This window comes from Stegostoma tigrinum, chromosome 17 (assembly GCF_030684315.1).
Source record: "Stegostoma tigrinum isolate sSteTig4 chromosome 17, sSteTig4.hap1, whole genome shotgun sequence".
NCBI lineage: Eukaryota > Metazoa > Chordata > Chondrichthyes > Orectolobiformes > Stegostomatidae > Stegostoma > Stegostoma tigrinum.
The window spans coordinates 27,261,885-27,289,577 of NC_081370.1; the positions used below are offsets into that span (position 1 = coordinate 27,261,885).

General features: G+C 41.9%; 1 protein-coding gene across 4 annotated transcripts in view; it reads right to left on the reverse strand.

The window, feature by feature from the left end:
• znf143b (zinc finger protein 143b) overlaps positions 1 to 27,693 on the reverse strand; it is a 144,407-nt gene that overhangs the window by 13,063 nt on the left and 103,651 nt on the right. For all 4 annotated transcript variants that reach the window (XM_059652039.1, XM_048545416.2, XM_059652038.1 and 1 more), the window contains 4 exons: positions 16,974 to 17,099; positions 7,807 to 7,986; positions 6,557 to 6,781; positions 1,997 to 2,154 (listed from right to left, as the gene is read on the reverse strand). In XM_059652039.1, coding sequence (XP_059508022.1) covers positions 1,997 to 2,154; positions 6,557 to 6,781; positions 7,807 to 7,986; positions 16,974 to 17,099 — 689 coding nt within the window. The remainder of the gene's footprint in view (positions 1 to 1,996; positions 2,155 to 6,556; positions 6,782 to 7,806; positions 7,987 to 16,973; positions 17,100 to 27,693) is intronic.

A 27,693-nucleotide genomic window follows, 5' to 3' on the forward strand; every position in this document is an offset into this window, starting at 1 on the left:
TGTCACATGAAGCAGCAGTTGAGGAGTCTGGTAGTGTACTCAATGGAGTTTAGAAGGTTGAGGAGCAGGATCTCATTGAAACTTACAAAATACTGAGGGGCCTGGACAGAGTAGTCAAAGTGAAGATGTCTTCATTAGTAAGTGAAACAAGGACCTAAGGGCATAGTCTGAGTGAAAGGAATCAAGGATTATGGGGAGAAGGCAGAAGCATGGGGTTGAGAAAGTATAAGCCATGACTGAATGATGAAGTAGATTCAATGAGCTGAACAGCCTAATTCTGCTTCTATATCTGGTCTTTTGGCCTACATGTGACTCCAGACCCACACAATGCGTTTGATGTTTAACAGCCCGCTTAAATAGCTTAGCGAGCACCTCAGTCATTCTAAACTGCAGCATCATGGATGCATCCACTCCAGATGGACTATAACGGTGTCTTGTTTTCACAAGCTTCCCAATTAGAGACATGCAACAAATACTAGCTTTCCAGCAATGCTCAGATGCCATGAAAAAGCAAATTTTTTTTAACAAAGCAGCACAATTTTAAAATGAGGAATCTCTAAATCATTAAGTATAGTCAAGGTTGAGTTGGACAGATTTTTTATTGACAAGGAAGTCAAAGGTTGTCGGGAGCACACATGAAAATGGAATTGAGGCCAAAATCAAGCAGGCATGAGCTTATTAAATGCCAGAGCAAGCAGCAAGGGCCAACTGATTTACTCCTGCTCCTAGTTTTTAACAATCTGAAAATAAAGTTGTATAGGTTGTTTGTCAATCTAAAATATACATTTTCTCCATTCTTTCTGGTCCACTGTACTTTGGTCAAGTAAAAAAATGGTGAATTCTTTGTCAATGGTCTGTATGTAAACGTAACTGAAAGATACTGGAGAGATTTTCTCAGATATTCTTGTCTTCTCTGGCAGTTTATATTAAAAATTTGGCCTATTTTAATAAAATATTTTTTAAAATTTTACTTTGTGATGAAATGTATATGATTTATGCGTAAATTTGGAATTAGGATTTCAAAATAGATTCAGGCGCAGTTTGTTAATTCTGTGGTGATTGGGCAGTCCTCTGGAACAGTGAGTTAGATCCAACATTTTGTCAGAACGCAGGTGACTCTGGATTCCTGTGGCTTAAATGGAAAGACAATCGTATGTTTGGGTTTATGGACAGGCAGCCTAAACATGTAAGTTTTATTTTCAGTTTAGATATATGTAGGATAGCTGAGACTTTTCTCAATTCAGTTCAGAAGATATCAGTTTGAGCTTAGAAGCCAGTTTTGTTTTTCTCTTTGAAGAAATCTGGTTAGAAATCTGCAGTTGATTAGAAGTGAGAAAGTCAAAGCTTTCAGATTTGTAAACAAAATTATCATCAGTAAATTTAGAAAGGACTCGGCAAACTGTCTCCTTAATCCAGAGGGGAGAAAAATATTAAGGAATGGAACTGTAAAGAGTTGAATAGGATATATCACTTCTCTAGAGTCTTTGTAAGGGCTAATGTTGGGAAATAGTCTGAAACTTTGCTTTGCTTCATTTTAGATACTAACTGTTGTGTACATACTTAGATAATTTTTAAAAACACCTCCTTGTGGACAATAAACTTCTGTTGTTAAGGAAAACTTGCACCCTCTTGTAAATGCATCTCAACAGACAAAAAGGAGAAGAGTAAAGCCGCAATAATTCCAGAGGATGATAGGGCTGCTTCTTATTAGATAGAGCGGCTCTCTTATTAAATGGAGATATTTGGTGGTATTTTAACCTGAGGGTCACCATGCCTCAAGCGCAGGGAGGGGCTGAAAAGGAAGGATCTTCGGGGTAACCTCAGCTGGTGTGGGAAAAGAGTGCATGCTGCTGGTGTCACTCTGTATCAAACCAGCTGTCCTGCCAACTGAGCTAACCAACCCCCCCCAAGAGAAGAATAAGTAAAAGTAAACAAAATAAACTTGGACTCTCAATGGCTGCTTAAGACAGGAATTTGAATTTCATCTTTTTCTTACCTGTTGCTGCGTACCATCTTGCTCAATAAGGGCCATATGCTGACCTACATTTGCTTGAGCAACTGTAGTAACTTGTCCAGATAACCCATGGTCTTCTTCAACTCCAGTTACGTAGGTAATTGGTTGTCCTTTAAGAATTTCATCTCCAGAGGTAACTTCTAAAGCAAAATAGGACACAGCAATACATTTCAAATTGGGGAATGTCTCATTGAACGTTAAAAAAGTTAAGTCTAAAGCCAGTAATTTCATATTTATGATAGGAAAATTACAGGGAAACAATGTTGGGGAATGGAAATGAAGGATCACTGTTTCAAATAGCTGGCACACACTCAATAAGACTGAATGGCCTTTTGTGCTACACTCAGCTGTTATTTTATCATGCCAAAAAATGCAGAACATCGTTATTTCAGTCTCCGGTGTAGGAACATTAAATAGTTCTGCATGTTATTTAATTGAGAGTTCACAAAATAATCTAACCATTCAGCACGAAATTCTGTTTTTAAAAAGAAAAGATAGGCATTAATATTGCATCAGATTCTTACAAATCCATATTGTATTCAAAAATTTCTTATTTTCACTTTTTGGCAAATATAAAAGGTGAGTAATGTTTCTTGCCTTCTGCTGCAGCACCTGACATTACTGAGGTATTATCATATAAAACAGCTGTTGTTTGTAGCTGTTTGTTTGACCCTCATGTTCAAAGAAAAGGAAAAGGAAATGCAATTTCACATTTTCTCATGCTGAGCAGTCTAAAACTCCAAGTGCCAAAACACAACAGAAACACTTTTATTTTGATTCATTAGTCCCAGATGCAAATCATTCCTTGATTATATGCACGAGAATTGTTTTAAAGCAGTACTAAATTTATTCAAGCTGAATAGTTTAAGTAGAAAGGAAATTTGGTCCCAGGTTTATATGGTCTAGTTGCTCGTTGAAATTTATGACTTCATCAACAACACCAGAGAATTTCATTTGGTGGGATGGGTTGGTTATGGGGTGGTTGAAGAAAGGGGAGCAGAAATCACCTTTATGAGTAGTTGGAAATAACAAGACAAGGGAAAAAAATTGTCATTTGTATAGTACAATATACATTTGTAATTTCTCAGATCTACAAAATACAGCTATGGAACTCTTTTTCATTAGATAAATTACATATCATTACAATCCTGGGCTACAGTGGCACATTAATGTTATGATCTGGCTTGAGACCAGTATCATTTTGTCAAAAGCAAATAAAGTGAGAGATCCAGGGGACTTACTAAGTGAATAGAGCCACAAACAAACAACAATAAATACTACTGTACAACTTTATAACAATAATACAAATCTACAATACAACTTAGTCCTAAAGTTCAAGAATTAGCACATGGTAAATGAACACTTTACATGGGCATCAAAGAGCAAATTAAGTCAAAACCAATTTGACAGATATATTTTTATTCATTCATGGGATGTGGACACTGCTGGGTAGGCCAGCATTTATTGCTGATCCCTAATTGCCCAGAGGGCAGTTAGGAGTCAACCACATTGGTGTGGGTCTGGAGTCATGTGTAGGCCAGACCAGGTAAAGAGGGCAGTTTATTTCCAAAAAGGACATAAGTGAGTCAGATGGCTTTTTCCGATAATTTATAATGGCTTCACAGTCATCATTAGACTCTTAGTTCTGGACCTTTTTTTTATTGAATTCAAATTCCAACATCAGCTGTGGAAGGATTCAAACCTGGACGCTCAGAAGCTTATCTAGATATCTGGATTAACAGTCTAGTGATAATGCTTCCAGGACATTACCTCTATACTGCAGCAGGAGGCAGAAAGCTTTACACTATTGAAAGTGGCCATTCAGCCCAATATGTCTCAGCCAGCCATCTATTTTACAGCATTTAGCCCATAACCTGTTATGTTATGGCACTTCAAGCGAATTAAATATTTTTAAAATGTATCTGTATCCTTCATAATTTTGTACACCTTAGTCAGGTGTTCTCACAATTACCCCAACTCTCCAAGTCCGCAGCCTTCACTGCTGTGAGGAAAGCAACCCCAGCCTGTTAGTTTCTCTTCTTAGCTGAAATCACACTTCAGTGCAACTGAGGAATACAAGCAGTGTTTGCTTGATGTAGCTCAGAAAAACTGAAACTCAGGAAAACCCAGGACAATTTTAGTCTGGCAATGTGAGCTGTTGGTGGAGTTATGTTTATGAATGATGACTGGAATGCAGTTTTGGAACCCCAGAGGATAATTTGCCAGAATGGAAACAGTCAATGAAGGGGCACAGGTGCACAGTCTCTTGAGAAGCTTACTAGGATTTTCTGATTCACTGTGTCATCACCATTTGGAAGACATTGCTGGATATCCCAAAGAAGGCTAGGGGCCAGGTGGGGTCATGGTGAGAAGGCCTAACTGAAACCTACAAAATTATGAAGGACACAGGGTGCAGAGGAAGAAATGCTACCCTTACTAGAGGGATCAATGCTCTGGTTAATCAGATTTAAGGTAAGACGCAGGGGTTTAACGGGGATTTAAGGAAGCATTTGGGTGGTGGGTATGCCTGAAAGGGTGGTAGGGGCAGGAAACATCACAACATTTAAGCACTTAAATGAAGAATTAAAGTGCCAGAGCATACAAAGTTTTAGGCTAAATGCTGTAAAATAGGATTAAAGTGCTTGATAGCTGGCATAGACATAATGGGCTGAATGGCCACTTTCTGCACTGTAAAACTCTACGACTCTATTTAGGCTCGTAGTCTCTTCTCATACAGAATCTGCAATCTTCCAACTCTCTTAACTCCCCACGACCATTTGAGTCCTGACTGACTCCAACTGCCCACTAATTTTGAGAGCTTGTTTTCTGATTGACCAGAAACATTCAATTGCTCTTGACTCCTTCCTGAGTTCCCTACATAGAATATGTAGTTTAGCTCTCTTCCTACCAGTACAGCTAGGTGCAACAGTCTTACCACGGAGTCTACATGTCTGTTTCTCCTCTCCCACTCACTGACTATAATCTCTATAGTATTCCTGAACTGTTCTGAGTGATCTATTGAAAACCTTGCAGTAAGTCCCTCACCAATTGCTAGGCAAAATTCAATTTTGCCACACCATAACCTTCAGAACTATCTGCTCCATAAATGCTATCGGTCATAGATTGCTGGTTTGCTCAGCACAACAAGCAGATACAAACAGAGGATTTCACCGTAATATTGACTTCATAATTACCATTCATTTACATCTAACATTCCAAAACAAAATCTCCATTTGCTTTCCACAAACCTATAGCTGCAGGTTTGAGACTCAAAGTGCCAAATGCACAGCTATATAATTAGAAAAAAAAACAAGGTGTTCTTGTAGTTGAGTATTCTTAGTCTTCCAATAGAAGAATTAGATTTGCAGAGAAATCCCTTGTGTTTCAACAGAATTAGAAAACTACAAGAAGCTGATGAATAGACCAAATGTTACAATTAACAATTTTGATTTTTGCCATGCATAACTTGATAAACTGTAAACTTCAAATTACAGCTCTAAACAATACCTCACCTGGGATTTGACTGTCAAAGTGCACTATCATTGTATAGTCCTAAGCCATATAAATCAGGAACTCCCAGATTTGAGATCTGAATTGGAATGGCAGCAGAGCACAAAACAGACAGTGACATCTCTGATCTGATGAAAATCAGGGGAACAAAGAAAATTAGCCAGGATCCTGATTATGAGCTACAGAGGCCTTTGGAAACTGCACCCAAATGCACCTCCACTGTGACCACGGTCAATGTCTCAATACTCATAATTGAGGCTAACACAAGAGGAATTACCACGAAGACAATCCAGCACCTGTGAACTTATACTTAGAATAAAACTGCACCTGCAGATCAGATACATTTGGTACTCATGCCTTCATCTGCCAAATAAAATTTGAACAGATTAACCAAGAACACTTGGCATTGTTTTGCTGGAGCTTTGGAGGCAGAGGTGCGATCCCAATAGAGTTATATAAAACTATGAGGTGGATAGGTGAATAGTCAGAATCTTTTTCCAAGAGTGGAAATGTCAAATACAACAGAGCGTAGGTTTAAGGTGAGAGGGGGAAAGTTTAAAGGAGCTATGTGAGGAAAGTCTTTTTGTACACAGAGTGTGGTAGGTGCCTCGAACACATGCTAGGGAGGTGGTAGAAGCGGATGTCATAACAACACTTAAAATACATTTAGACAAACACTTGAACAGGCAGGATATAGAGAGATATGGACCAAGTGCTGGCAGATGGGATTAGTTTCGAATGGCATCATGGTTGGCATAGTGGACCTGTTCCTGTGCTGGACTGTTCTACGTTTGACAGATACTCAGGACCATGAGCTCTGACTTTATGGAGCACACTTACAGTGCTAATTTGAAAAAAAAAACTTCAAGTTTATTTCAATATTTCTATTTACAATAATTAATTTCACAGCACACAAACTTTTTTAGACTTATGCCAAAAATAATCTTTTTATGATTCTTCAAGGTATTGAATATTACTAGCTGGTCTAAGACTCATGGACAAAAACATGAAAACAAATAAAGTTGTACGTACCATCCTGTGGTTCAAAGAAAGTTTCTTCTTCTTCAGTTGGTTCACTGTCACCATGTGCAGTTCGTTTATGCATTGCCAGTGTAGATGTCTGTTTATATGTTTTGCCGCAGTGGTTACAGTTGTAAGGTTTGGAATGAGTATGAACTACGTGGTGCTTATATAAACTGGAGTACTCGGTGAAGCGCTTATCACAACCGGGTACAGTACATACATAAGGTTTCTCTCCTGAAAATTATAAATAAATAATGTCATAATTACACATTAAAGATAAATTCAACACTAAAAGTGCAAAATCCTATAAAATGCATAGACAATCTGCAAGAAAAACCTTCTAAAATTCTTTTGTTCCATCTAACAGCTTGAAAGAAGCTACAGCTCAAATTCAGCAGAATTACTGTTCCATGCTAAGAAATCTTACTTTTCTTTGGAAAAAAGTTTACTGATGCATTACACAACTATACAGTTGTGATAACTGAAAACCGTTGTCAGTTTTTCAGTCCTAAATCCCACATGTAGACTAGAGGTCAAATCCAGGCTATAAACTCCTTTTATCCAGCCACGAACCTTTTGCTGAGTGCTTCAAAATTTTTGCTCGATTAAACAGGACTCTCTCACCCACTACAAACATGCAAAAACTGCACAGGGTAACTATTCATGTAAACAGGACACCTTTTCGGAGTCAGTTATAATGATCAGCACTGTTCCAGGATTTAGTTTGTTACTCGAAAATGCACAATTCTGACTTTCAGGCTTTGAACAGGAAGTTGAGGCTCAGCCCTTATTTCACTATACTACAGATTTAAACTCTGGCAAATTAATGCATGCACACTGTAATTAGCCATTATATGACTACTAATTGAAAATATTCCTGTGCTTCATACATTCCAATCGAAAAGTAAATCTCTTCTAAACATTATAAACGTGAAGGATCTGAGTGGAAGTGAGGATTGAAACTTATCCCAGGTTATGATCCTCGCAGTAAATGGCTCATAAATGGCTCATTGACTTAAATGGCAGAAGACAGAATTTGCCGTTTCCCTTCTCACCATGTCATCCAGGAAGACAAAAGTGAATCAAAAAGATGGCAAAACACCGTTACACTTTTTACCACAAGAAAGCATTCAAGACGAATTACTTCATTGACCAAAATTGGCTTAAATAGATATTTAAATAGATAGTTGCTCTGTTAGATAACATACTAATAAGCAGTCGTTAGGAAATATTGAGCAGCACTTTATTCTGATTGATACCTGTGTGTATCCTCATATGGTTCTTGTAATTAGTGGCACTGGCAAAGGCTCTTCCACAGCCAGCTTCTGGACAGAAATACGGCCTTTCACCTGTATGAGTTCGAATATGCACTTTACGAATATTTGACGTGGTGAACGATCTGCCACAGCCTTCAAATGGGCATTTAAATGGTCTTTCACCTGTTTGTCAGATACAATGCAATTTGACTTGAACAAAAACAGGGTATAATACATGTAGTAAATCATCTGCAATATTTAGTCAACATGTTATCATAGTAACATATTTAACTTATTTATAGTTATGCATATGTTGCTTGAAAGCGATTATAGCACAATAGCTCTGCCAGAGATCTAATACTAAAACTTGTGATTTGCTTATATTTCATTTAATCTCAAGCAGTAAAATAAGAACACAAAAAAGGGATTTAGAGATACTGATAACTGCCGATGCTGGAGAATCTGAGATAACAAGGTGTACAGTTGGATGAACATAGCAGGCCAAGCAGCAACAGAGGAGCAGGAAAGCTGACGTTTCGGGTCCAGACCTTTCAGAAATGAAGAAGGGTCTAGACCCGAAACGTCAGCTTTCCTGCTCCTCTGATGCTGGTTGGCCTGCTGTGTTCATCCAGCTCTACACCTTGTTATCTCACAGAAAAAAGGGATACATTTTATTTTGATGTTTCTTGTCACATAACTAAACATTTAGGTTAATATTTAATTGGTCCAAACCATTGTTTCCAGAAAGCATTTGATAAGGTGCTATGTAAAATGTTACTGCACAAGACTGGAGCCCACGGTACTGAGTGTACGTATTAACATGGATTTAGGATTGGTTAACACATAGAAGACAAAGTCAGAATTAAAACATAGAAAACAGGTGCAAGAGTAGTCCATCCAATATAATCATGGATTATCATATAAATCTGTACACTATTCCCCATTATTGTCCCCATAGATACCTTCAGCCCCAAGCATTATATCCACCACCCTCCTGAAAACATGCAATATTGTGGCCTCAACCACATTCTATGGTGGCAAATTCCACAGGCTCTCCACTCTCTAAGTAAAGGAATTTCTTCTCATCTCATATTTAAATGGCCTATCACAAATCCTTAAACTGTGACCCCTTCTTGCGTTCACCCTTCTAGTCCTGTTAGAATCATTCTTCTAAACTACAGTGAACACAGTCCCAAATAATCCAATTTCTTCTCATATGCCAGTGCTGCCATTCCAGAAAATGATGTAGTAAATCTTGGCTGCACACTCTCTAACACCGAAACCTCCTCCCTCAGATAAGATCAAAACTGCACACAATAATCTAGGCATGAGCTCACCAAGGCCATGTACAAGTGCAGCAAGACATCCCTGCTCCCGCCAACATACTATTTCTTTTCATCACCTGTTGCACGTGTGCACACACTTCAGTGACTGGTTGTACAGGGATCTCCCCCCTTCCCAACTAATCACCATTCAGATAACAATCTATTTTCATATTTTTGCAATCAAAGTGGATAACTTCACATTTGTCTACATATATTTCATCCGACATGCATTTGCACACTCAAACTTTTTAAAATTGCACCCAAGCGTCTTAGCATCTTCCTCACAGTTCATCCTCTCACCCAGTTTTGTGTCAGCTGCAAACCTGAATATATTAAGCATTTCCCTCATCTAAATCATTAATACAAATTGTGAACAGGTGGGGTCCAAACAATGATTCCTGCAGTACCCCACTAGCGAATGCCTGCCACTCAGAAAAAGACCTGCTTATTCCTGTTTCGTGTCCACCAATCAGTTCTCTACCCATGTCAGTATGCTACACACAATTACCTGCGTTTTAACTTTACACACTAATCTCTTCTGTAGGTCCTTATCGAAAGCCTTCTGAAGGTTCAAGTAAACTGTATCCACTGGCTCTCCCTGATCAACTATTTAGCGACATCCTCAAAAGTTTCGAGTAAATGTGTCAAGTTCTGCTACTAAATCATTTATAATAGATTGTAGCATTTTCCCCACTACTGCTGTCATTCTAATCGATCTGTAATTTCCTGTTTTCTCTTTACCTTCCTTTCTAAACAGTGGGGCTAGCATCCCTCCAATCCACAGGAACTGTTCCAGAGTCTACAGAATCTTAAAAGATCATCATTATCAATACATTCACTATTTTTTTGGGCCACTTCCTTAACTATTCTGGATTGTAGATCATTATCCTTGTGGATTTATTGACCTTTAATCCCATCAAATTCCTCAAAACCATTTCCCTACTATTACAGGTTTCCTTCTGCTCCTATTTCTCACTAGACTGTGCTCCCTCACATTTTTGGGATGTTTTCTTAGTCGTCCTTTGTGAAGACTGAAGTAAAGTATGTATTTGATTGATCTTCCAAGTTTTTGTTCTCATTATGCCCGGTTCCTGACTGTAAGGGACTTACATTTGTCTTCACTAATTGTTTTCTGCAAAGGTGTAACTAGTGGAGTGTCGCAAGGATCATTTAAAAGGACCTCAATTATTTATCACATATTCATGAATTGGAGGAGGGGGCAGAATGCAATGCACCCAAGTTTTCTGAAGCTACAAATGTGGGCCCGATGACATTTTGAAATAAGACACGAGGAATCTACAAGGGGAGAAAGAAAGATTGAGTGGGCAAAAACCTGGCACTCAGAGTTTATTAGGGGGAAATGTGACACCATCTGGGTTAATGGGGTTGAATAATCAAAGACAGCTGAACAGGTTTGGTCTTCATTCATAAGAGCTTAGAAGAATGATGAATGAGTCTGTTGCAACATACAAGGGTCTGAATGAGTTTTACTAGCTAAATGCGAGAAGATATTTACACAAGTAGGTGAGTCTTGAACTAGGAGACATTGTTAAGAATAAGGGGAACTCATTTGGAACAGATCTGAAGGAATTTCTTTTCCCAAGGGGTAGTTAATGTTTGGGATTCTCCGCCACAGAGAGTTGTAGAGACTAGACCACTACAAGTATTTAAACAGGAAGTAGACAAATTTTTGAAAATATTAGGGAATTGAGGGCAGTGAGGAGCTGAGGCCCACAGCAGATCAGCTATGATCTTACTGAATGCCAGAGATTCGAGTGACCAGATGGTGTACTCCTGTTCCTATTTCTTTATGTTTTTATGTGAAATACATATTAAATTGCCACATTTACAGTTTAATCTTGCAAACATAGCACTAATAAAATGAAAAATTATTGATCATGCTGTAAAAATAGAAGGCGTTATTTGAAAAATTAGATTTATTTTTAAAATAGACACAATTAAATGAATACTTGTTAGAGGTGCAGCAAGTTATCAAGGGATGAGATGAAGTAAATAGTCTATTTTCATCAATTAAGATGCCTAGTACGGCGGGAACATTAATAGATATAACATTAAATATTAAAAAGTAGAACAGAGTTACATAGTGGGTATGTGGCTGCAGAATGCAGTATTTGTAATTGAACAGAGATCATGTCAATATTTAAGAACAGGTTATACAGTCTGCTGAAGAAAAATCAATGACAGCTCAATTGCAGGATGTGCATCAACATGATTTCATTGACAGGCCCACCTAAGCCCCTCTATTTTTACTATTTAGAAGAAAGCATACAGTTTGCACACAGATACATCATCACTACTAAGATTCCCTGTTAAGTCTTGCAATCCAGACTTGGAAATATATCATTGTTCAATCATTGGTACTGGGTCAAAATTCTGGAATTCCACAGGTGAGAGCACTGTGAGGGTATCTTCACCACAGTGACTAAGCAGCAGTTTTTAAAAAAATGGCTCACCACCACCTCCTCCAGGGAAATCACAGGCAGACAACAAATGCTGGCCTTGCCAGTAACACTAGACTGGGTGAGCAAATGGTCTGTATTCGGGTGTAGTTTCTGTGCATTAAATGTTCATTTACCTTTGTGACGGTAACAGTCCGTCAACACTTCTCTAAAACTCCGCTTCCTCCATTTCCTGACGTTGATTTAATCTCTGCTTGTACAGCACAGTGCAGTTCAGAAACTGTGCAAGGAACATGGGGAACATGTCACATATTACTTTGTAGCCCACTAAACAGAATACCAATACCTTTAATACACAGCTACCTTCAAAGACATTGTTTATATGTCATTCTTATTGTATTATTAAGCAACAACATAACAACAGGAACTTAGGTGCTAGAATCGTTCACGTTTCAAAGTGAATCACAGAATTAATTGCAATAAATATTGAAATGTTGTTCCAATGTTGACGATTTATACTAGCATTTAATTGATTCTTCTGTGTTAACTGACTCAGTTAGGAGCATTCACATCTTAGGCAAAACATTATTGGTTCAAATACATTTCAGGACTGAACTACATTAAAAGTTATGCAGTACTGAAAAGCAATAATATTTTTCAAAGTACTACTTTCAGGCGGGACTTTAAAAGCAGGCCCAGACTCCTCTCAAAGTGGATATTGTCTTGGTCTGAATATCAATCGTTAGGCCTGCAGGAAAATACTTTCCATTGGTCCAAATTGAGACTGATAAAGCTGTAGATAAAAATAAAGTTTAAAGTTCCACTGACTGCCATTCTTTCAGAATCAAGTACCAATTTAAATGATCAGCTTTATTGTTTTCATTTTGTTTTATACTCTTCTGTAAACATTGTTCTTTTGTCACAGAGACAGTAGGAACTGCCGATGCTGGAGAATCTGAGATAACACGGTGCGAAGCTGGATGAACACAGCGGGCCAAGTAGCATCAGAGGAGGAGGAACGTTGACGTTTCGGGTTGGGTCTTGGCCTGCTGTGTTCATCCAGCTTCACACCGTGTTATCTCTATTATTCTTTTGTCATTCACTTTGATCTTAGCTCTACTACGCACCCGCACTTTCATCTCTTCATTATATTTATTTACTTCCGTTTTATTCCACTTCATTATCTCAATTTTCACATTTGTCTCTATTCAGAAATTGTCTTTTTTCTTGAAGATTTTTAGATTTTAGCTCAATTTCTAGTGCAAATTCTTCCCGACATATTTGATAAACTTGAAATTCTGCTACATTATTTTCTCTTTTAGTATTGTTTCATGTATTCTTCATTAATGACTTGCCTTATGATGATGACAACAGTTTTTTTAAAAAGTTGTGTTCATTTCTGAATTTTCTCAATTCACCCTACAAACTTATGCTCCAGAAAAGGTCAACAGCAATAGATTAATTCATGAACCTGACTTGCAGCTTCCCAAGCAGATTTAGTTAGTAGCTGGCCTGTTCGCAGCAACAAATGCCTCATAGATAGTGAAGTTTCAATTCCAGAAAAGAACTACAGAACAGGAAGATCCTAGGTTCAGTAGCTGAACCACCCTCTGAATAAGGAGGAGGAAAACTGACCAGCTATTATCGACAGCTGTTTGAAGTCCACAACTGCAGAACACTGCATCCACCAAGCTTGTTCCACACAGACTGAAGTCCTCAGCCAGGCCACGTTTGACTCCAAAAATGACTACTCAAAAGCCTACTTCCCCGTTTTCTATGTTCCACCTCTATCTAAACTCTAACTTGTCCAAATCTCCACTTTCCACGTACAGTTTCTCATCAGGCTTCATTGGTTCACCTTCCTTCAACGCAACAAATTTTAAAACCTTGCAATGATTCTTTTAAAAATTTCTTTCTTAAGATGAGAGTTTCGTATTGTTCATCCCTAACTGCCATCGAAGTCTGGTGTAGTTACAGCCAGAGTGCTGCTGAAAGGAGGTTCCATGTTACTGACTCAGCACAAGTGAAACAACGACAATATAGTTCCAAGTCAGGATGGTATGCGGCAGAAAGCAAAATTTGTAGATGGTCATGTTTCCATGTATCTGTGGCCCATGTTCTTCTTGGTGGCAGAGGTTACAGGTTTGGAAGGTGCTATAGGAGGAGGAATGGTTTGCTGCCTTATCTTTGCACCCTTACTCATCTCAAGTGCCAGTAAATGTTAACCCACTGTTGATTCTGGCACTGCCACCTCTTTCATTACTCCTCTTAATTTCATGCTGTCAAGCTACAGTTCGTACAAAATTGTAAAGTCACAAAGCAAAGACAACATGAAAAATGTTATAGCACAACAGTAGTTGTCTAATTTCACACTTGAAAAGGCTACTTACATGCAACAATGGTGAGTATCTGATGTCCCAGCAAGGAGTTAAAGCCATGGGCAAAGGAAACTTGTTGGAAAAAATGAAGATGACAAAACGGACAAACCCATTTAAGAAAACCACAAGAGATAATGGGAACTGCAGATGCTGGAGATTCCAAGATGATAAAATGTGAGGCTGGATGAACACAGCAGGCCAAGCAGCATCTCAGGAGCACAAAAGCTGACGTTTCGGGCCTAGACCCTAGAGCTCTCTGATGAAGGGTCTAGGCCCGAAACGTCAGCTTTTGTGCTCCTGAGATGCTGCTTGGCCTGCTGTGTTCATCCAGCCTCACATTTTATCATCTAAGAAAACCACAAACTGTGCCTATAAGCTTCAAATCTACTGAACTGTACTGGCAGTGTTCTTTTTAATTATATATTGGAAGATATGTACTAACTCAGCAAAATCCAAACCCTGCAGGTAATTCTGTTATTGTTGGTACAAAGCCATGTAACTCTGTGGCTCATGTTATCCAGCCAGATTTGGTTGCTATAGTAATAAAGCTTTGTTGAAAGACTTGAAAACAAATAGTCTGTGAAAAACAAATAGGGTCTCTTAAATGATTACTATTTTTCAGCTAGTGACAATGTTATCGCATTGAAATTACACTTAAAGCAAAGGTCATGAATACATTTGACATCTAAAAAAAAATTGCACAGCTGAAAAGAATACAGGGTGGAAACAGAGCAGAAAATTGGCAGATGAGCTATAGAAACTGGTGAGAACTACAGGGTAACGATAATGGGGTATTCAGTTATCCTAATGTGGATAGTAACAAACTAAAGGACAAAAGATGCAGAAAGGGAACATTTCCTAAAGTGTGCATTAGAGAACTTTCATCTGGGTTTTCAACCCAATGACGAAGCATTGGTGAATCAAAGTCTGGGAATGAAGTGAGACAGGTAAAACATTTTACGTGGGAGGTCATTTGAGGAATAATGATCATAATATAATCAGATCTGAATAGCTCTGAAAAAGGATAAGCAGCAACCAAACCTCCTAACTGGAGGAGGCCTAATTCCAACAGATTAGAAAGGCACCTTGCACCATCCAATTACGTCGGGCTCATCACAAAATCACAACTTCATCTTTTCCCTCCTCCTATGTTATCTTCTCCTTTGAGCATTTCAATCTCTACCAAATACCACATCAAGTTTCTCAGAGATATTTTTGATTTCCAAATCATTTGAACAAATTAACTGCTCTCTTTTGCCTGGTATTATCTTTCATCCTTCAAGTCTGTCAGTCTCTCTTCCAAAAATCAACTCGAGTCCACAGTCTTTGCAAACTAATGTCCCATCTCCAAACTTCCTTTCTGCACTAAAGTTATTTAATGGGCTGATAATCTATCAAATTCATGGCCGGATTTCCCAGAATTCCATGTTTGGATCCCTCCAAACAGATTTCCACCCCAAAATAAAGTTGCAAATGGTTTCCTGACACATAGCGTAGCTATGGCCATGATATACCATCCCACTTAACCTTCCAAATGGCTGACACCTTTGATATATTCAGCTATTCTATCCTCTTCCATCGTCCATTTGGATAGCACTCTTCTCACCTAATTTCATTATCTATCCAGTTGCTACCAAAAGATCAAAGGATCTCTTCTCACAACTACACTGTTACCTCTAGAGTCCCTAGGGATCTGTCCATGACTTTCTCTCACCTCTTGTCCACATATTGGCCTCTGCCACAATTATCTGAAAGCATGGCAGGTTCCACATGGATTTTGATGACATTCAGCTCTACCGCACCATCAGCCCTTTCAACCTTTCCACGGTCTCCGAATTGTCATGACAGTCCTTGAGATATCAAATACTGTATAAGTAGAATTTACCTCCAACTAAGTACTGGTAAGTCTTAAGTCATCGTCTTCAGTCCCAAAACTCCATTAAGTACCCTCCATTTCCTTCAGTTTGCAGCCAGATTGTTCCCAGTTTTTGTGTTTTCTTTGACCAGGATAAACTCCTCACCACACATCCACACCATTTTAAACATCATCTGCATGTTCTTCTGCAGCATGGCTCAACTTCGCACTGCTTCAACTCATCTGCTGATGTCACATTCATCCACGACTTATATACTCAAAACTCTGCCAAACCTCACAGCTTCCACCTCACACAAACTTGAGCTCATTTGAAATACTGTGTCATATCCTAAGTGCATTTCATCATCATTAACTTAATGTGTTCATTAACTTACACCAGCTCCAGGTTAAAGTCTCAATTTCAGATTACATCTATTTTCGGTTCTAAATCTCTCCACGGTCTAATCCATCACTATCCCTGCCACCTCCATCAGATGTACAACTGCCAAGATCTTTGTGCTCCTTCAATTCTAGCTTCAGATTCATTCCAACTGCAACCTATCCACAATTGACATCCTTGGATTCCTGGGCTCTAAACTCTGAAATTCCCTATTTAAACTCCTCCATCTATCTTTATCTACCTTCTTCAAGACACTTTCTAAAATCCCCTTCTTTAACCAATCTTTCAATCACCTTTCTTTATATCCCTTGAGTAAAATTTTAGGCCATTTTACTACATCAAAGCTGTCATATTAAGGCAAATTATTGTTGAATTACTACGGTATCACCTAGATGAAGTGATATATGGAAATTGCGTTGATATCATTGTGTTTTCTAGGAGTCAGGTAATCCAAAGAGGAAAGAAATGTAGCAGTTGGAGTTAATGGCCCATACTTATAACACTGTAAAATACAAACAAAATAGGCATAAAAATACAATCTACTGTATTACAGAATTACAGCTTTCGGCTTCATCACTCAAGTTGCCCTGACAGCAAACCAGTTTCAGATTGTAAACATTAATGTTTTTACTAAAAACCCAAATATTTTCAAAAAAGGTCCTCTTACAAAAAACGCTGGTTACCAAACAGGATACACAAATATGTATTTTTAATTGAGGATATGAGGATGAAAAAAATGTGGTGAAAAATGTTTTTCTTTAACCAAATGTAATTTATATATCCTGTTTTGACCTGTATGAGTTCGGATGTGTTTCTGCAAATCCCCTGAGGTTTTAAACGCTTTGTCACAACTTTCTTCTGGGCACCTGTATGGTTTTTCTCCTGTATGGGTTCTTGTATGGCTTTTTAATCCATATCCTGAAACGGGAACAAAAGTATTCATAGAGGAAAATAGAACATTGAATAGTCATGGAACTAAGAAAACAGTCTTTTAATCAGGTTGAAGATATAACAAAAACCTCAGCATAACAAACAGTTTTCTCATCCTTACTGACATTGGACGCAGTGACAAAGGACCATCATCATAAAACAAATGGACAGGAATGAGGTAGGTAATTGCTGCATTTTGTTTAAACATTTCAAATGATACTATTTTTGTAGCTTGTACTCAGTCTACCTGTTTGCTTATTGCATTGATTAAACTCGAAACTGGTCATGCATGGAAAACCAGAGGAATGGATAACTAAGTACTAGCAGTGTGATAGCTATTAATTTCTCAGAGGAGTTATGTCAGGGCATTGTGGAATTGGTGGGAAACTGCAAATCTGATGTCAAAATTCAAAATCATTGGAACTGAGACCTTGCCAGATTACATTTTCTTCTAGACTTTGAACACAAGATCTATAATCACACTAGACTTTGCACTGACAATTGGAATCATGTGTTAAGGATTTCCCAGACATCTTTGCAAAGACTATTTTGATTTCTGGCCGCTGTTGACTCTCAAGCAGGCGTTGAAAGAGACAAGGTGGCCAGGAAATATGGATCAGTGACCAGGAATGAGAAAGAAGTGATCAGTGTTCAACAGCAATTTATGTTTTAATGTAGTCCTTCACCTCCTGGCTAAGCATTTTTATCTTTCCTTGGAAAGGACAGGAGGACTTTAAAACTGTTACTTGAGCTGTGTGCTGACTTTGGCAACTACATTGGGAAACCAACTGCGTGAAGAGTTGGGTGGGGCATAAAATAGGCATGAAGCCTCCTATTGTTAGATGCTTTTCTCATGCACCAGTACTGTGGTTTATTTTGATGTCTATTCCAATATTGCATACAGATGTCTATCTCTCAAACTGTGTGTTTGCCTATGTCAGATACCTGTAAAACAAGGAGTCACTAATAATGTAAATGAATATCAAAAATGTCTGTACAGCTGGGTTTTGAGTAATGTATGTGGAGTTCTCTTTCACTCAGTGTTAGGACGTCTATTTCTTACAAATTTACACAAATGGCTTAACAACACAATATGAAATTGTCAAGTTTGCTCAAACTCAAAGGGAAAGCAGAATGAAAGAAATTCCATCATTAGAAATAATACAAATAAGGAGTCACAAGATAGATCCCTAGTGTCAAACATCAGAGTTATGAAGACACAGTTGAAACACTTGGTATTTTCAGTCTGAAAAAGAGGAAGAGGAATCAAAGCAATGACTTGTTGGTGGCTGAGAAGAGAAAGGAAAAACACCTTTTTTTAAGGAATACCATATAGTTCTTTTGCACTATTTAAACCTTTCATTATAACAATATATAATTAGAATATCCCTTCATTATAATGGAACACTTCTGTGATTCTATAATATCCATGATATTTCTTCCACGATTGGTCATTACTTTCTGAAAGCAGCCCCTGAAATGGGCATTGAAACAGAGTGGAAATCATAAATGTACAGTTACTTTCATTGGAGCTGACTGTAATTGGTTCACAGCTGATAAATAGAATTTATAAATTCAAAACCAAGAAGTTACAAATATCAACTAGGCAGCATGCTGGCCCAGTGGTCAGCATTGCCGCCTCACAGCGGTAGGGGCTATAGTTTGATCCCAGTCTCAGGCAACTGTCTGTATGGGGTTTGCATGTTTTCCCTGTGTCTGCGTGGGTTTCCTCAGGGTGCACTGGTTCCCTCCCACAGTCCAAAGCTTAGCAGGTTACATGGATTGGCCATGCTAAATTGCCCGTAGTGTCCAGGGATGTGTAAGTTAGCTATAGGAAATGCAGGTTGACAGGGTGGAGGTTGGTAGGTGCTCTTCAGACAGGCGGCATGGGCTCAATGGATCAAATGCCTGCTTCCACATTGTAGGGATTCTATTCAATTCTGGTAACCTTCATTTGGATTAGATAATCTGAAATTCAGATAGTTATGGGTGATTCGATCAATGCTTTGAAATATTAAGGAAGGCAGATCAGGTAGATAGAAACTACTTCCCTTCGAAGTCTAGGACTACGAGAAGTAGGCTAAGAACTGGAGCCAGCTCTTTCTACAATAAATATTAGGGGATACTTCTATGCACAGAGAATGGTTGAATTTCAGAATTCTTCCACAAACAACAGCTAACGCTAGATCAATTGTTAATTTTAAATCTGAGACTAAAAGGTGTTTTTGTTAATCAAAGGTATAATCGATACAAGATTAATGTGGGTTAATGGAGTTAGGTTGTACAGCATTTGACTGCTGACCTGAAGCATTAGCTGTTTTTCTCTCCACATGCTGCCTGATGCATTGAGTATTGCCAGCTTATTTTGTTTGCACCTGTCTGCCATACCAACCAATGGAACACAGTTCATGTTTTTATGTTCAAGTAGTTTTAGTCCTGTTTCACCGCATAAAAGAACAGCAAATTGTGGGGTATTGTACTGGTTGCAGCTGCTGTTTTAGTACATGATTTGAGCTCTGGGCCACCAGCTTCAAGTAGTCAACGTGCAGAAGCTCAATATTACAAAACAATAGTCGATTGATTTTTATTTAGTATGTGTTAAGCTTCAAACTTAAAGCAGAGATTTTACCTTTACCATATTAAAACTACTCAGTTTTAAATTACCTTATTACAAAGCATTAAATTCTCACTTCACCATGTCACTGCAATTAAATCAGTATGATAGGTATTTGAATTATTTTTATATGTATAAGTTTTCCTTGATTTTAAATACTAGAAAAGATCTCAGCTATTGATTTTGATAAAAAATCATTGACCTGGAATATTAACTTTGTTTCTTTGTCCACAGATGCGGCCTCACAGGTTGAGTATTTCCAATATTTTCTGTTTTTATTTATAATATGATCTAAGACTCTTGTAAGTAGATAATACTTCATTCAGGAGAGGAGATGGCAGAGTAGTATTGCCGTTGGATTGGTAATCCAAAGACTTAGGTAACGTTCTGGGGACCAACGCTCGAATGCCATCATAGCACATAGTGGAATTTGAATTCAATAAGATCTAGAATTAAAATTCTAATGATGCATCTGGTGAATCTGGTTCGCTAATGTCCTTTGGGCAAAGAAATCTGGGTTCCAACTTGATCTGGCCTAGATACGACTTCAACCTGACAGCATTGTTGTTGACTCTTAACTGTGTTCTGAAATGGCCTTGTAAGCCATTCAGTTGTATTAACAACTACAAAGAAGGAATTAAACCGGACAGACCATCGAGTAGGGCACCGGAAATGACAACCACAAACTTGGCCCTGATGTCTCTGGCAAGTCCACCTCAACAACATCTAAGGGTTCGGGCCAACATTGGAAGGCCGTCCTTCCAGCATATGGTATGAAGTGTTGAACAGCCTGATATAGTCAAACTCTCAAAACCATACAGACAACATTCCACAGACCACCACCATCATCATCATCCCTGGGTATGTCTTGCATCTCACTAGCAGGGTAAATCCAGCAGAAATGGAGGGACAGTGGTGAGCAGTGAAGAGGAAATTGTCCTGGGAGTCCTTAAGCTCGACTCTGGACCCCATGAGGTGTCCTGACATCAGATCAAACATAAAGGAAGTTTGCCCTGATTGCCATTTACCATGCACCCCTTGGCTGTTGAATCAATATTCCTCCATGATGAACATCATTTAGAGGAAGCACCGAGAATGGCAGGGGCACAGAATGTGCTCTGGGTGGGGGACTTTAACCTCCACTACCAAGACTGGCACAACAGCACCACTACTGACTGAACTGGTTGAGTCCCAAAAGACAAAATTGCTAGACAAAGATGCTGCTGTCTACAGCATTTGGTGAGGGAAAAAGAAGCCAGAGAAATTGAAATGTGACTTCATCCTCACCAATCTGCCTGCCACAAACACATCTGTCTACGACAGTATGTGTGAAAGTGACCACACATTTTTAAAAAAATTCTTTTGTTGGATTTAGGCATCACTGCTGACCAGCAATTATTGCCTGTCCCTTGTTGCCCTTGAGAAGATGGTGGTGGGCAACCACTGCCATCCACCTGCTGTGGGTTGACCAACAGAAGGGAATTCCAGGATTTTGACTCAGCGACAGTGAAGGAGTGGCAATATATTTCCAAGTCAGGATAGTGAGTGGCTTGGAGGGGAACTTGAAGGTGTTGGTATTCCCAAATATCTGTTGCCCCTGTCCTTCTAGATGGAAGTGCTTGTGGGTTTGGAAGGTGCTGTCTGAGGATCTTTGGTGAATTTCTGCACTGCATCGTGTAGGTAGTACACACTGCTGCTACTGAGCGTCAGTGGTTGAGGGAGTGGATGCTTCTGGATTAGTGCCCATCAAGATCGCTGCTTTGTCCTAGGTGGTGTCAAGCTTCCTGAGCGTCATTGGGGCTACACTCATCCAGGCAAGTAGGGTGTATTCCACCACACTTCTCATTTGTGCCTTGTAGATGGTGGATAGGCTTTGGAGAGTCAGGAGATGTGTTCCTCACTGCAATGCTCCTAGCCTCTGACCTGCTCTTGTAGCCACTGATTTATATGGCGAGTCCAGTTGAGTTTTTAGTCAATGGTAACCCCCAGGATGTTGGCAATGGGGGATTCAGTAATGGTAACACAATTGAATGTCAAGGGGTGGTGCTCAGATTATCTCTTATTCGTGACGTCATAGCCTGGCACCTATGTGGGGCAAATGACACTTGTCATTTGTCAGTCCAAGCCTGCAAATTTTCCAGATCTTGTTGTATTTGGGCATGGACTGCTTCATTATCCGAGGAGTCGTGAATAGTGCTGAACATTGTGCGACTCATCAAGGAACATCCCCACTTCTGACCTCAGAATGCAGGAAGGTCACTGATCACCTGAAGATGGTTGGGCCAAGGACACTATCCTGGGGAATTCCTACAGAAATGTGCTGAAGCTGAGGTGACTGACCAACAATCACAACCGTCTACCTATGTGCCAGGTATGACTCCAACCACCAGAGAGTTTGCCCCTGGCCTCCCATTGATTCCAGTTTTGCCAAACTCCTTGGTGCCATACTCAGTCAAATCCAGCCTTGATCTCCACCTCACATTTGGAATTCAGCTCTTTTGTCCATGTTTGAACCAAGGCTGTAATGAGATCAGGAGCTGACTGGGCCTGGTGGAACCCAAACTGAGTGTCACTGAGCAGGTGCTGTTTGATATCACTGATGACACCTTCCAGCACTTTACTGGTGATTGAGAATAGACTGGTGGGGCAGCAATTGACCAATTGGATTTGTCCTGCCTTTTACATACAGGACGTACTTGAGCAATTTTCTACATTTTGGGATAGATGTCAGTGTTGTAACTGTACTGGATCAGCTGGGTTAGGGAAGCATCAGGTCCTGGGGCACAAATCTTCAGTACTATTGCTGGAATATTATCAGGGCACATAGCCTTTGCTGTATGCGGTGTCTCCAACCGGTTCTTGATATCACATAACAGCGAATCAAATTGGCTAATGGCTGGAATTGGTAATATGGGGATCAATGGAGGAGGCCAAGATGGATCATCCACTTGGCACCTCTGGCTAAAGATTGCTGCGAAAGCTTCAGCCTTATCTTTTGCACTGATGAGCTGGGTTCTTCCATCATTGAGGATGGGGATATTTGTGGAGACTCCTCCTCTAGTGAATTGTTTAATCGTTCACCACCATTAACAAGTGGATGTGGTGGGACTTCACAGTTTGGATCTGATCCACTGGGATTGCTTTGTTCTGTCTAACACTTGCTGCTTATGCTGTTTGATGACTTCAACAGGTTGACACCTCATCTTGAAGGTATGCCTGGTGCTGCTCCTGGCACACCCTCCTGCACTCTGCATTGAATCAGGGTTGATCCCCTGGCTTGATAGTACTGGTTGAGTAGGGGATATGCCATACCATGAGGTTAGAGATTGTGGTGGTGTACAGTTCTGCTGGTGTCAAAGCTCCACTGCACCTCATGGGTGCCCAGTCTTGAGTTGCTAGATCTGCTCAAAGTCTGTCGCATTTAGCACAGTGATAGTGCCAGGCAACATGATGTAAGTTATTCTTAATGTGAAGGCTGGACTTGGTCTCCACAAGGACTATGTAGTGGTTGCTCTAACTAGTACAGTCCTGGACAAATGCACCTGCAGCTGCACTAAGGATGAGGTCAAATTTGCTTTTTCCTCTTAGATAACAAGGTGTGGAGCTGGTGAACTGAGCAGGCCAAGCAGCATCTTAGGAGCAGGAAAGCTGATGTTTTGGGCCGAGATCCTTCATCAGAAAAATCAGAAAATATTTTTCTGATGAAGGGTCTGGGCCTGAAACGTCAGCTTTTCTGCTCCGAAGATGCTGCTTGGCCTGCCGTGTTCAGCCAGCTCCACACCTTGTTATCTCGGATTATCCAGCATCTGCAGTTCCTATTATCTGTTTTTTCCCTCCTGTTGGTTTTCTCACCACCTGTTGCAGACCCAGTCTGGCAGCTATGTCCTTTAAGATCTGACCAGCTTGATTAGTAGCCCTTCTGCCGAGCCAGTCTTGGTGAAGGACACAAATCCCCCACCCAGAGTATATTTTGTACCATGGCCATTCTCAGAGGTTCCTCTAAGTGTTCATCATTGAGGAGTACCAATTCATCAGCTGAAGGAGGATGGTAACAAAGCAATCAGCAGGAGCTTTCCTTGCCTATGTTTCACCTGAAGCCTGGAGACTTCATGGGATCTGGAGTCAATGTTGATCACTCCAGGGCAACTTCCTTCTGACAGTATACCACTGTGCCGCGACCTATGCTGGGTCTGTCCTGCCAGTGGGACATAACATATCCAGGGATAGTGATGGTGGTATCTGGAACATTGGCTGTGAGGAGACAAAGTCCTGCAATCACATTCAGAATACCCTCCATCATGTTGTATCACTGTGCTAAATAGATGGTCAACAGATTTAAAAACTCAAGATGCATGAAGTGCTGGAGGCCATCAACAGCAGCATTGTTGTGGTCTAATAATATGCACTTCTATGCATTATCATATTCCCCCTTCACCGCACCACCCACCCCCACCCACACACCACCCCGAACAATTTTATATTTAACTTGAACTCAGGGAGTCAGGAAGATGGAAGGAGGACATTTCAGGAGCAGACCTGAAAAAAATGTATTAATCCAGTGAAGCTGAAAAACAGGATTAACTACATGCCAAACAGGAGAAGCAAGAAATGATATACACACATACATACATACACACACACACATAAACCCCACCACCCCCACACACACACAACCCCACCCCCCACACACACACACACAACCCCACCACACACACACACAACCCCACCCTACACACACACAACCCCACCACACACACACACAACCCCACTACACACACACACAACCCCACCACACACACACACCCCCACACACACACACACCCCCCACACACACCCCCCCACACACACCCCCCCACACACACACACCCACACACACCCACACACACACCCCCACACACCCCCCCACACACACACCACAACACACCCCCCCACACACACACACACCCCCACACACCCCCACACACCCCCGCACACACACACACACACCCCCACAAACACACACACAAACACCCCCACAAACACAACCCCACCCACACACACACAACCCCACCACACACACACACACACCCTCACACACGCAACCCCACCCCACACACACACACACACACACACGCAACCCCACCCCACACACACACACAACCCCACCACACACACACGCAACCCCACCACAAACACACACGCAACCCCACCACACACACACACGCAACCCCACCCCACACACACACAACCCCACCACACACACAACCCCACCAAACACACACACACACAAAACCCCACCACACACACACACAACCCCACCACACACACACACACAACCCCACCCCACACACACACACAACCCCACCCCACCAAACACACACACACACAACCCCACCCCACCAAACACACACACACACACACAACCCCACCATACACACACACAACCCCACCCCACACACACACACACACACACAACCCCACCCCACACACACACACACACACACAACCCCACCACACACACACAACCCCACCCCACACACACACACACACAACCCCACAACACACACACACACACAACCCCACCACACACACACACACACAACCCCACAAACACAACCCACCCACACACACACAACCCCACCACACACACACACACACCCTCACACACGCAACCCCACCCCACACACACACACACACACACACACACGCAACCCCACCCCACACACACACACAACCCCACCACACACACACGCAACCTCACCACACACACACACGCAACCCCAGCCCACACACACACACACAACCCCACCACACACACACACACAACCCCACCCCACACACACACACAACCCCACCCCACACACACACACAACCCCACCCCACACACACACACAACCCCACCCCACCAAACACACACACACACAACCCCACCCCACCAAACACACACACACACACACAACCCCACCATACACACACACAACCCCACCCCACACACACACACACACACACAACCCCACCCCACACACACACAACCCCACCCCACACACACACACACACAACCCCACCCCACACACACACAACCCCACCCCACACACACACACACACAACCCCACCACACACACACACACAACCCCACCACACACACACACACACAACCCCACCACACACACACACACACAACCCCACCACACACACACACACACAACCCCACCACACACACACACACACAACCCCACCACACACACACACACACACACAACCCCACCACACCACACACACACACAACCCCACCACACCACACACACACACACACAACCCCACCACACCACACACACACACACACAACCCCACCACACACACACACACACAACCCCACCACACACACACACACACACACAACCCCACCACACACACACACACACACAACCCCACCACACACACACACACACAACCCCACCACACACACACACGCAACCCCACCCCACACACACACACACAACCCCACCACACACACACACACAACCCCACCCCACACACACACACACACACACACAACCCCACCACACACACACAACCCCACCCCACACACACACACACACATCCCCACAACACACACACACACACAACCCCACAACACACACACACACACAACCCCACCACACACACACACACACAACCCCACAAACACAACCCCACCCACACACACACAACCCCACCACACACACACACACACCCTCACACACGCAACCCCACCCCACACACACACACACACACACACACACACACGCAACCCCACCCCACACACACACACAACCCCACCACACACACACGCAACCCCACCACACACACACACGCAACCCCACCCCACACACACACACACAACCCCACCACACACACACACACAACCCCACCCCACACACACACACAACCCCACCCCACACACACACACAACCCCACCCCACCAAACACACACACACACAACCCCACCCCACCAAACACACACACACACACAACCCCACCATACACACACACAACCCCACCCCACACACACACACACACACACACAACCCCACCCCACACACACACAACCCCACCCCACACACACACACACACACACACACCCCACCCCACACACACACAACCCCACCCCACACACACACAACCCCACCCAACACACACACACAACCCCACCCCACACACACACACAACCCCACCACACACACACACAACCCCACCACACACACACACACACAACCCCACCACACACACACACACACAACCACACACACAACCCCACCACACACACACACACACACACAACCCCACCACACCACACACACACACAACCCCACCACACCACACACACACACACACACACAACCCCACCACACACACACACACACACAACCCCACCACACACACACACACAACCCCACCACACACACACACACACACAACCCCACCACACACACACACACGCAACCCCACCCCACACACACACACACAACCCCACCACACACACACACACAACCCCACCCCACACACACACACAACCCCACCCCACACACACACACACACACACAACCCCACCACACACACACAACCCCACCCCACACACACACACACACAACCCCACACACACACACACACAACCCCACACACACACACACACAACCCCACAACACACACACACACACAACCCCACCACACACACACAACCCCACAAACACAACCCCACCCACACACACACAACCCCACCACACACACACACACACCCTCACACACGCAACCCCACCCCACACACACACACACACACACACACACGCAACCCCACCCCACACACACACACAACCCCACCACACACACACGCAACCCCACCACACACACACACGCAACCCCACCCCACACACACACACACAACCCCACCACACACACACACACAATCCCACCCCACACACACACACAACCCCACCCCACACACACACACAA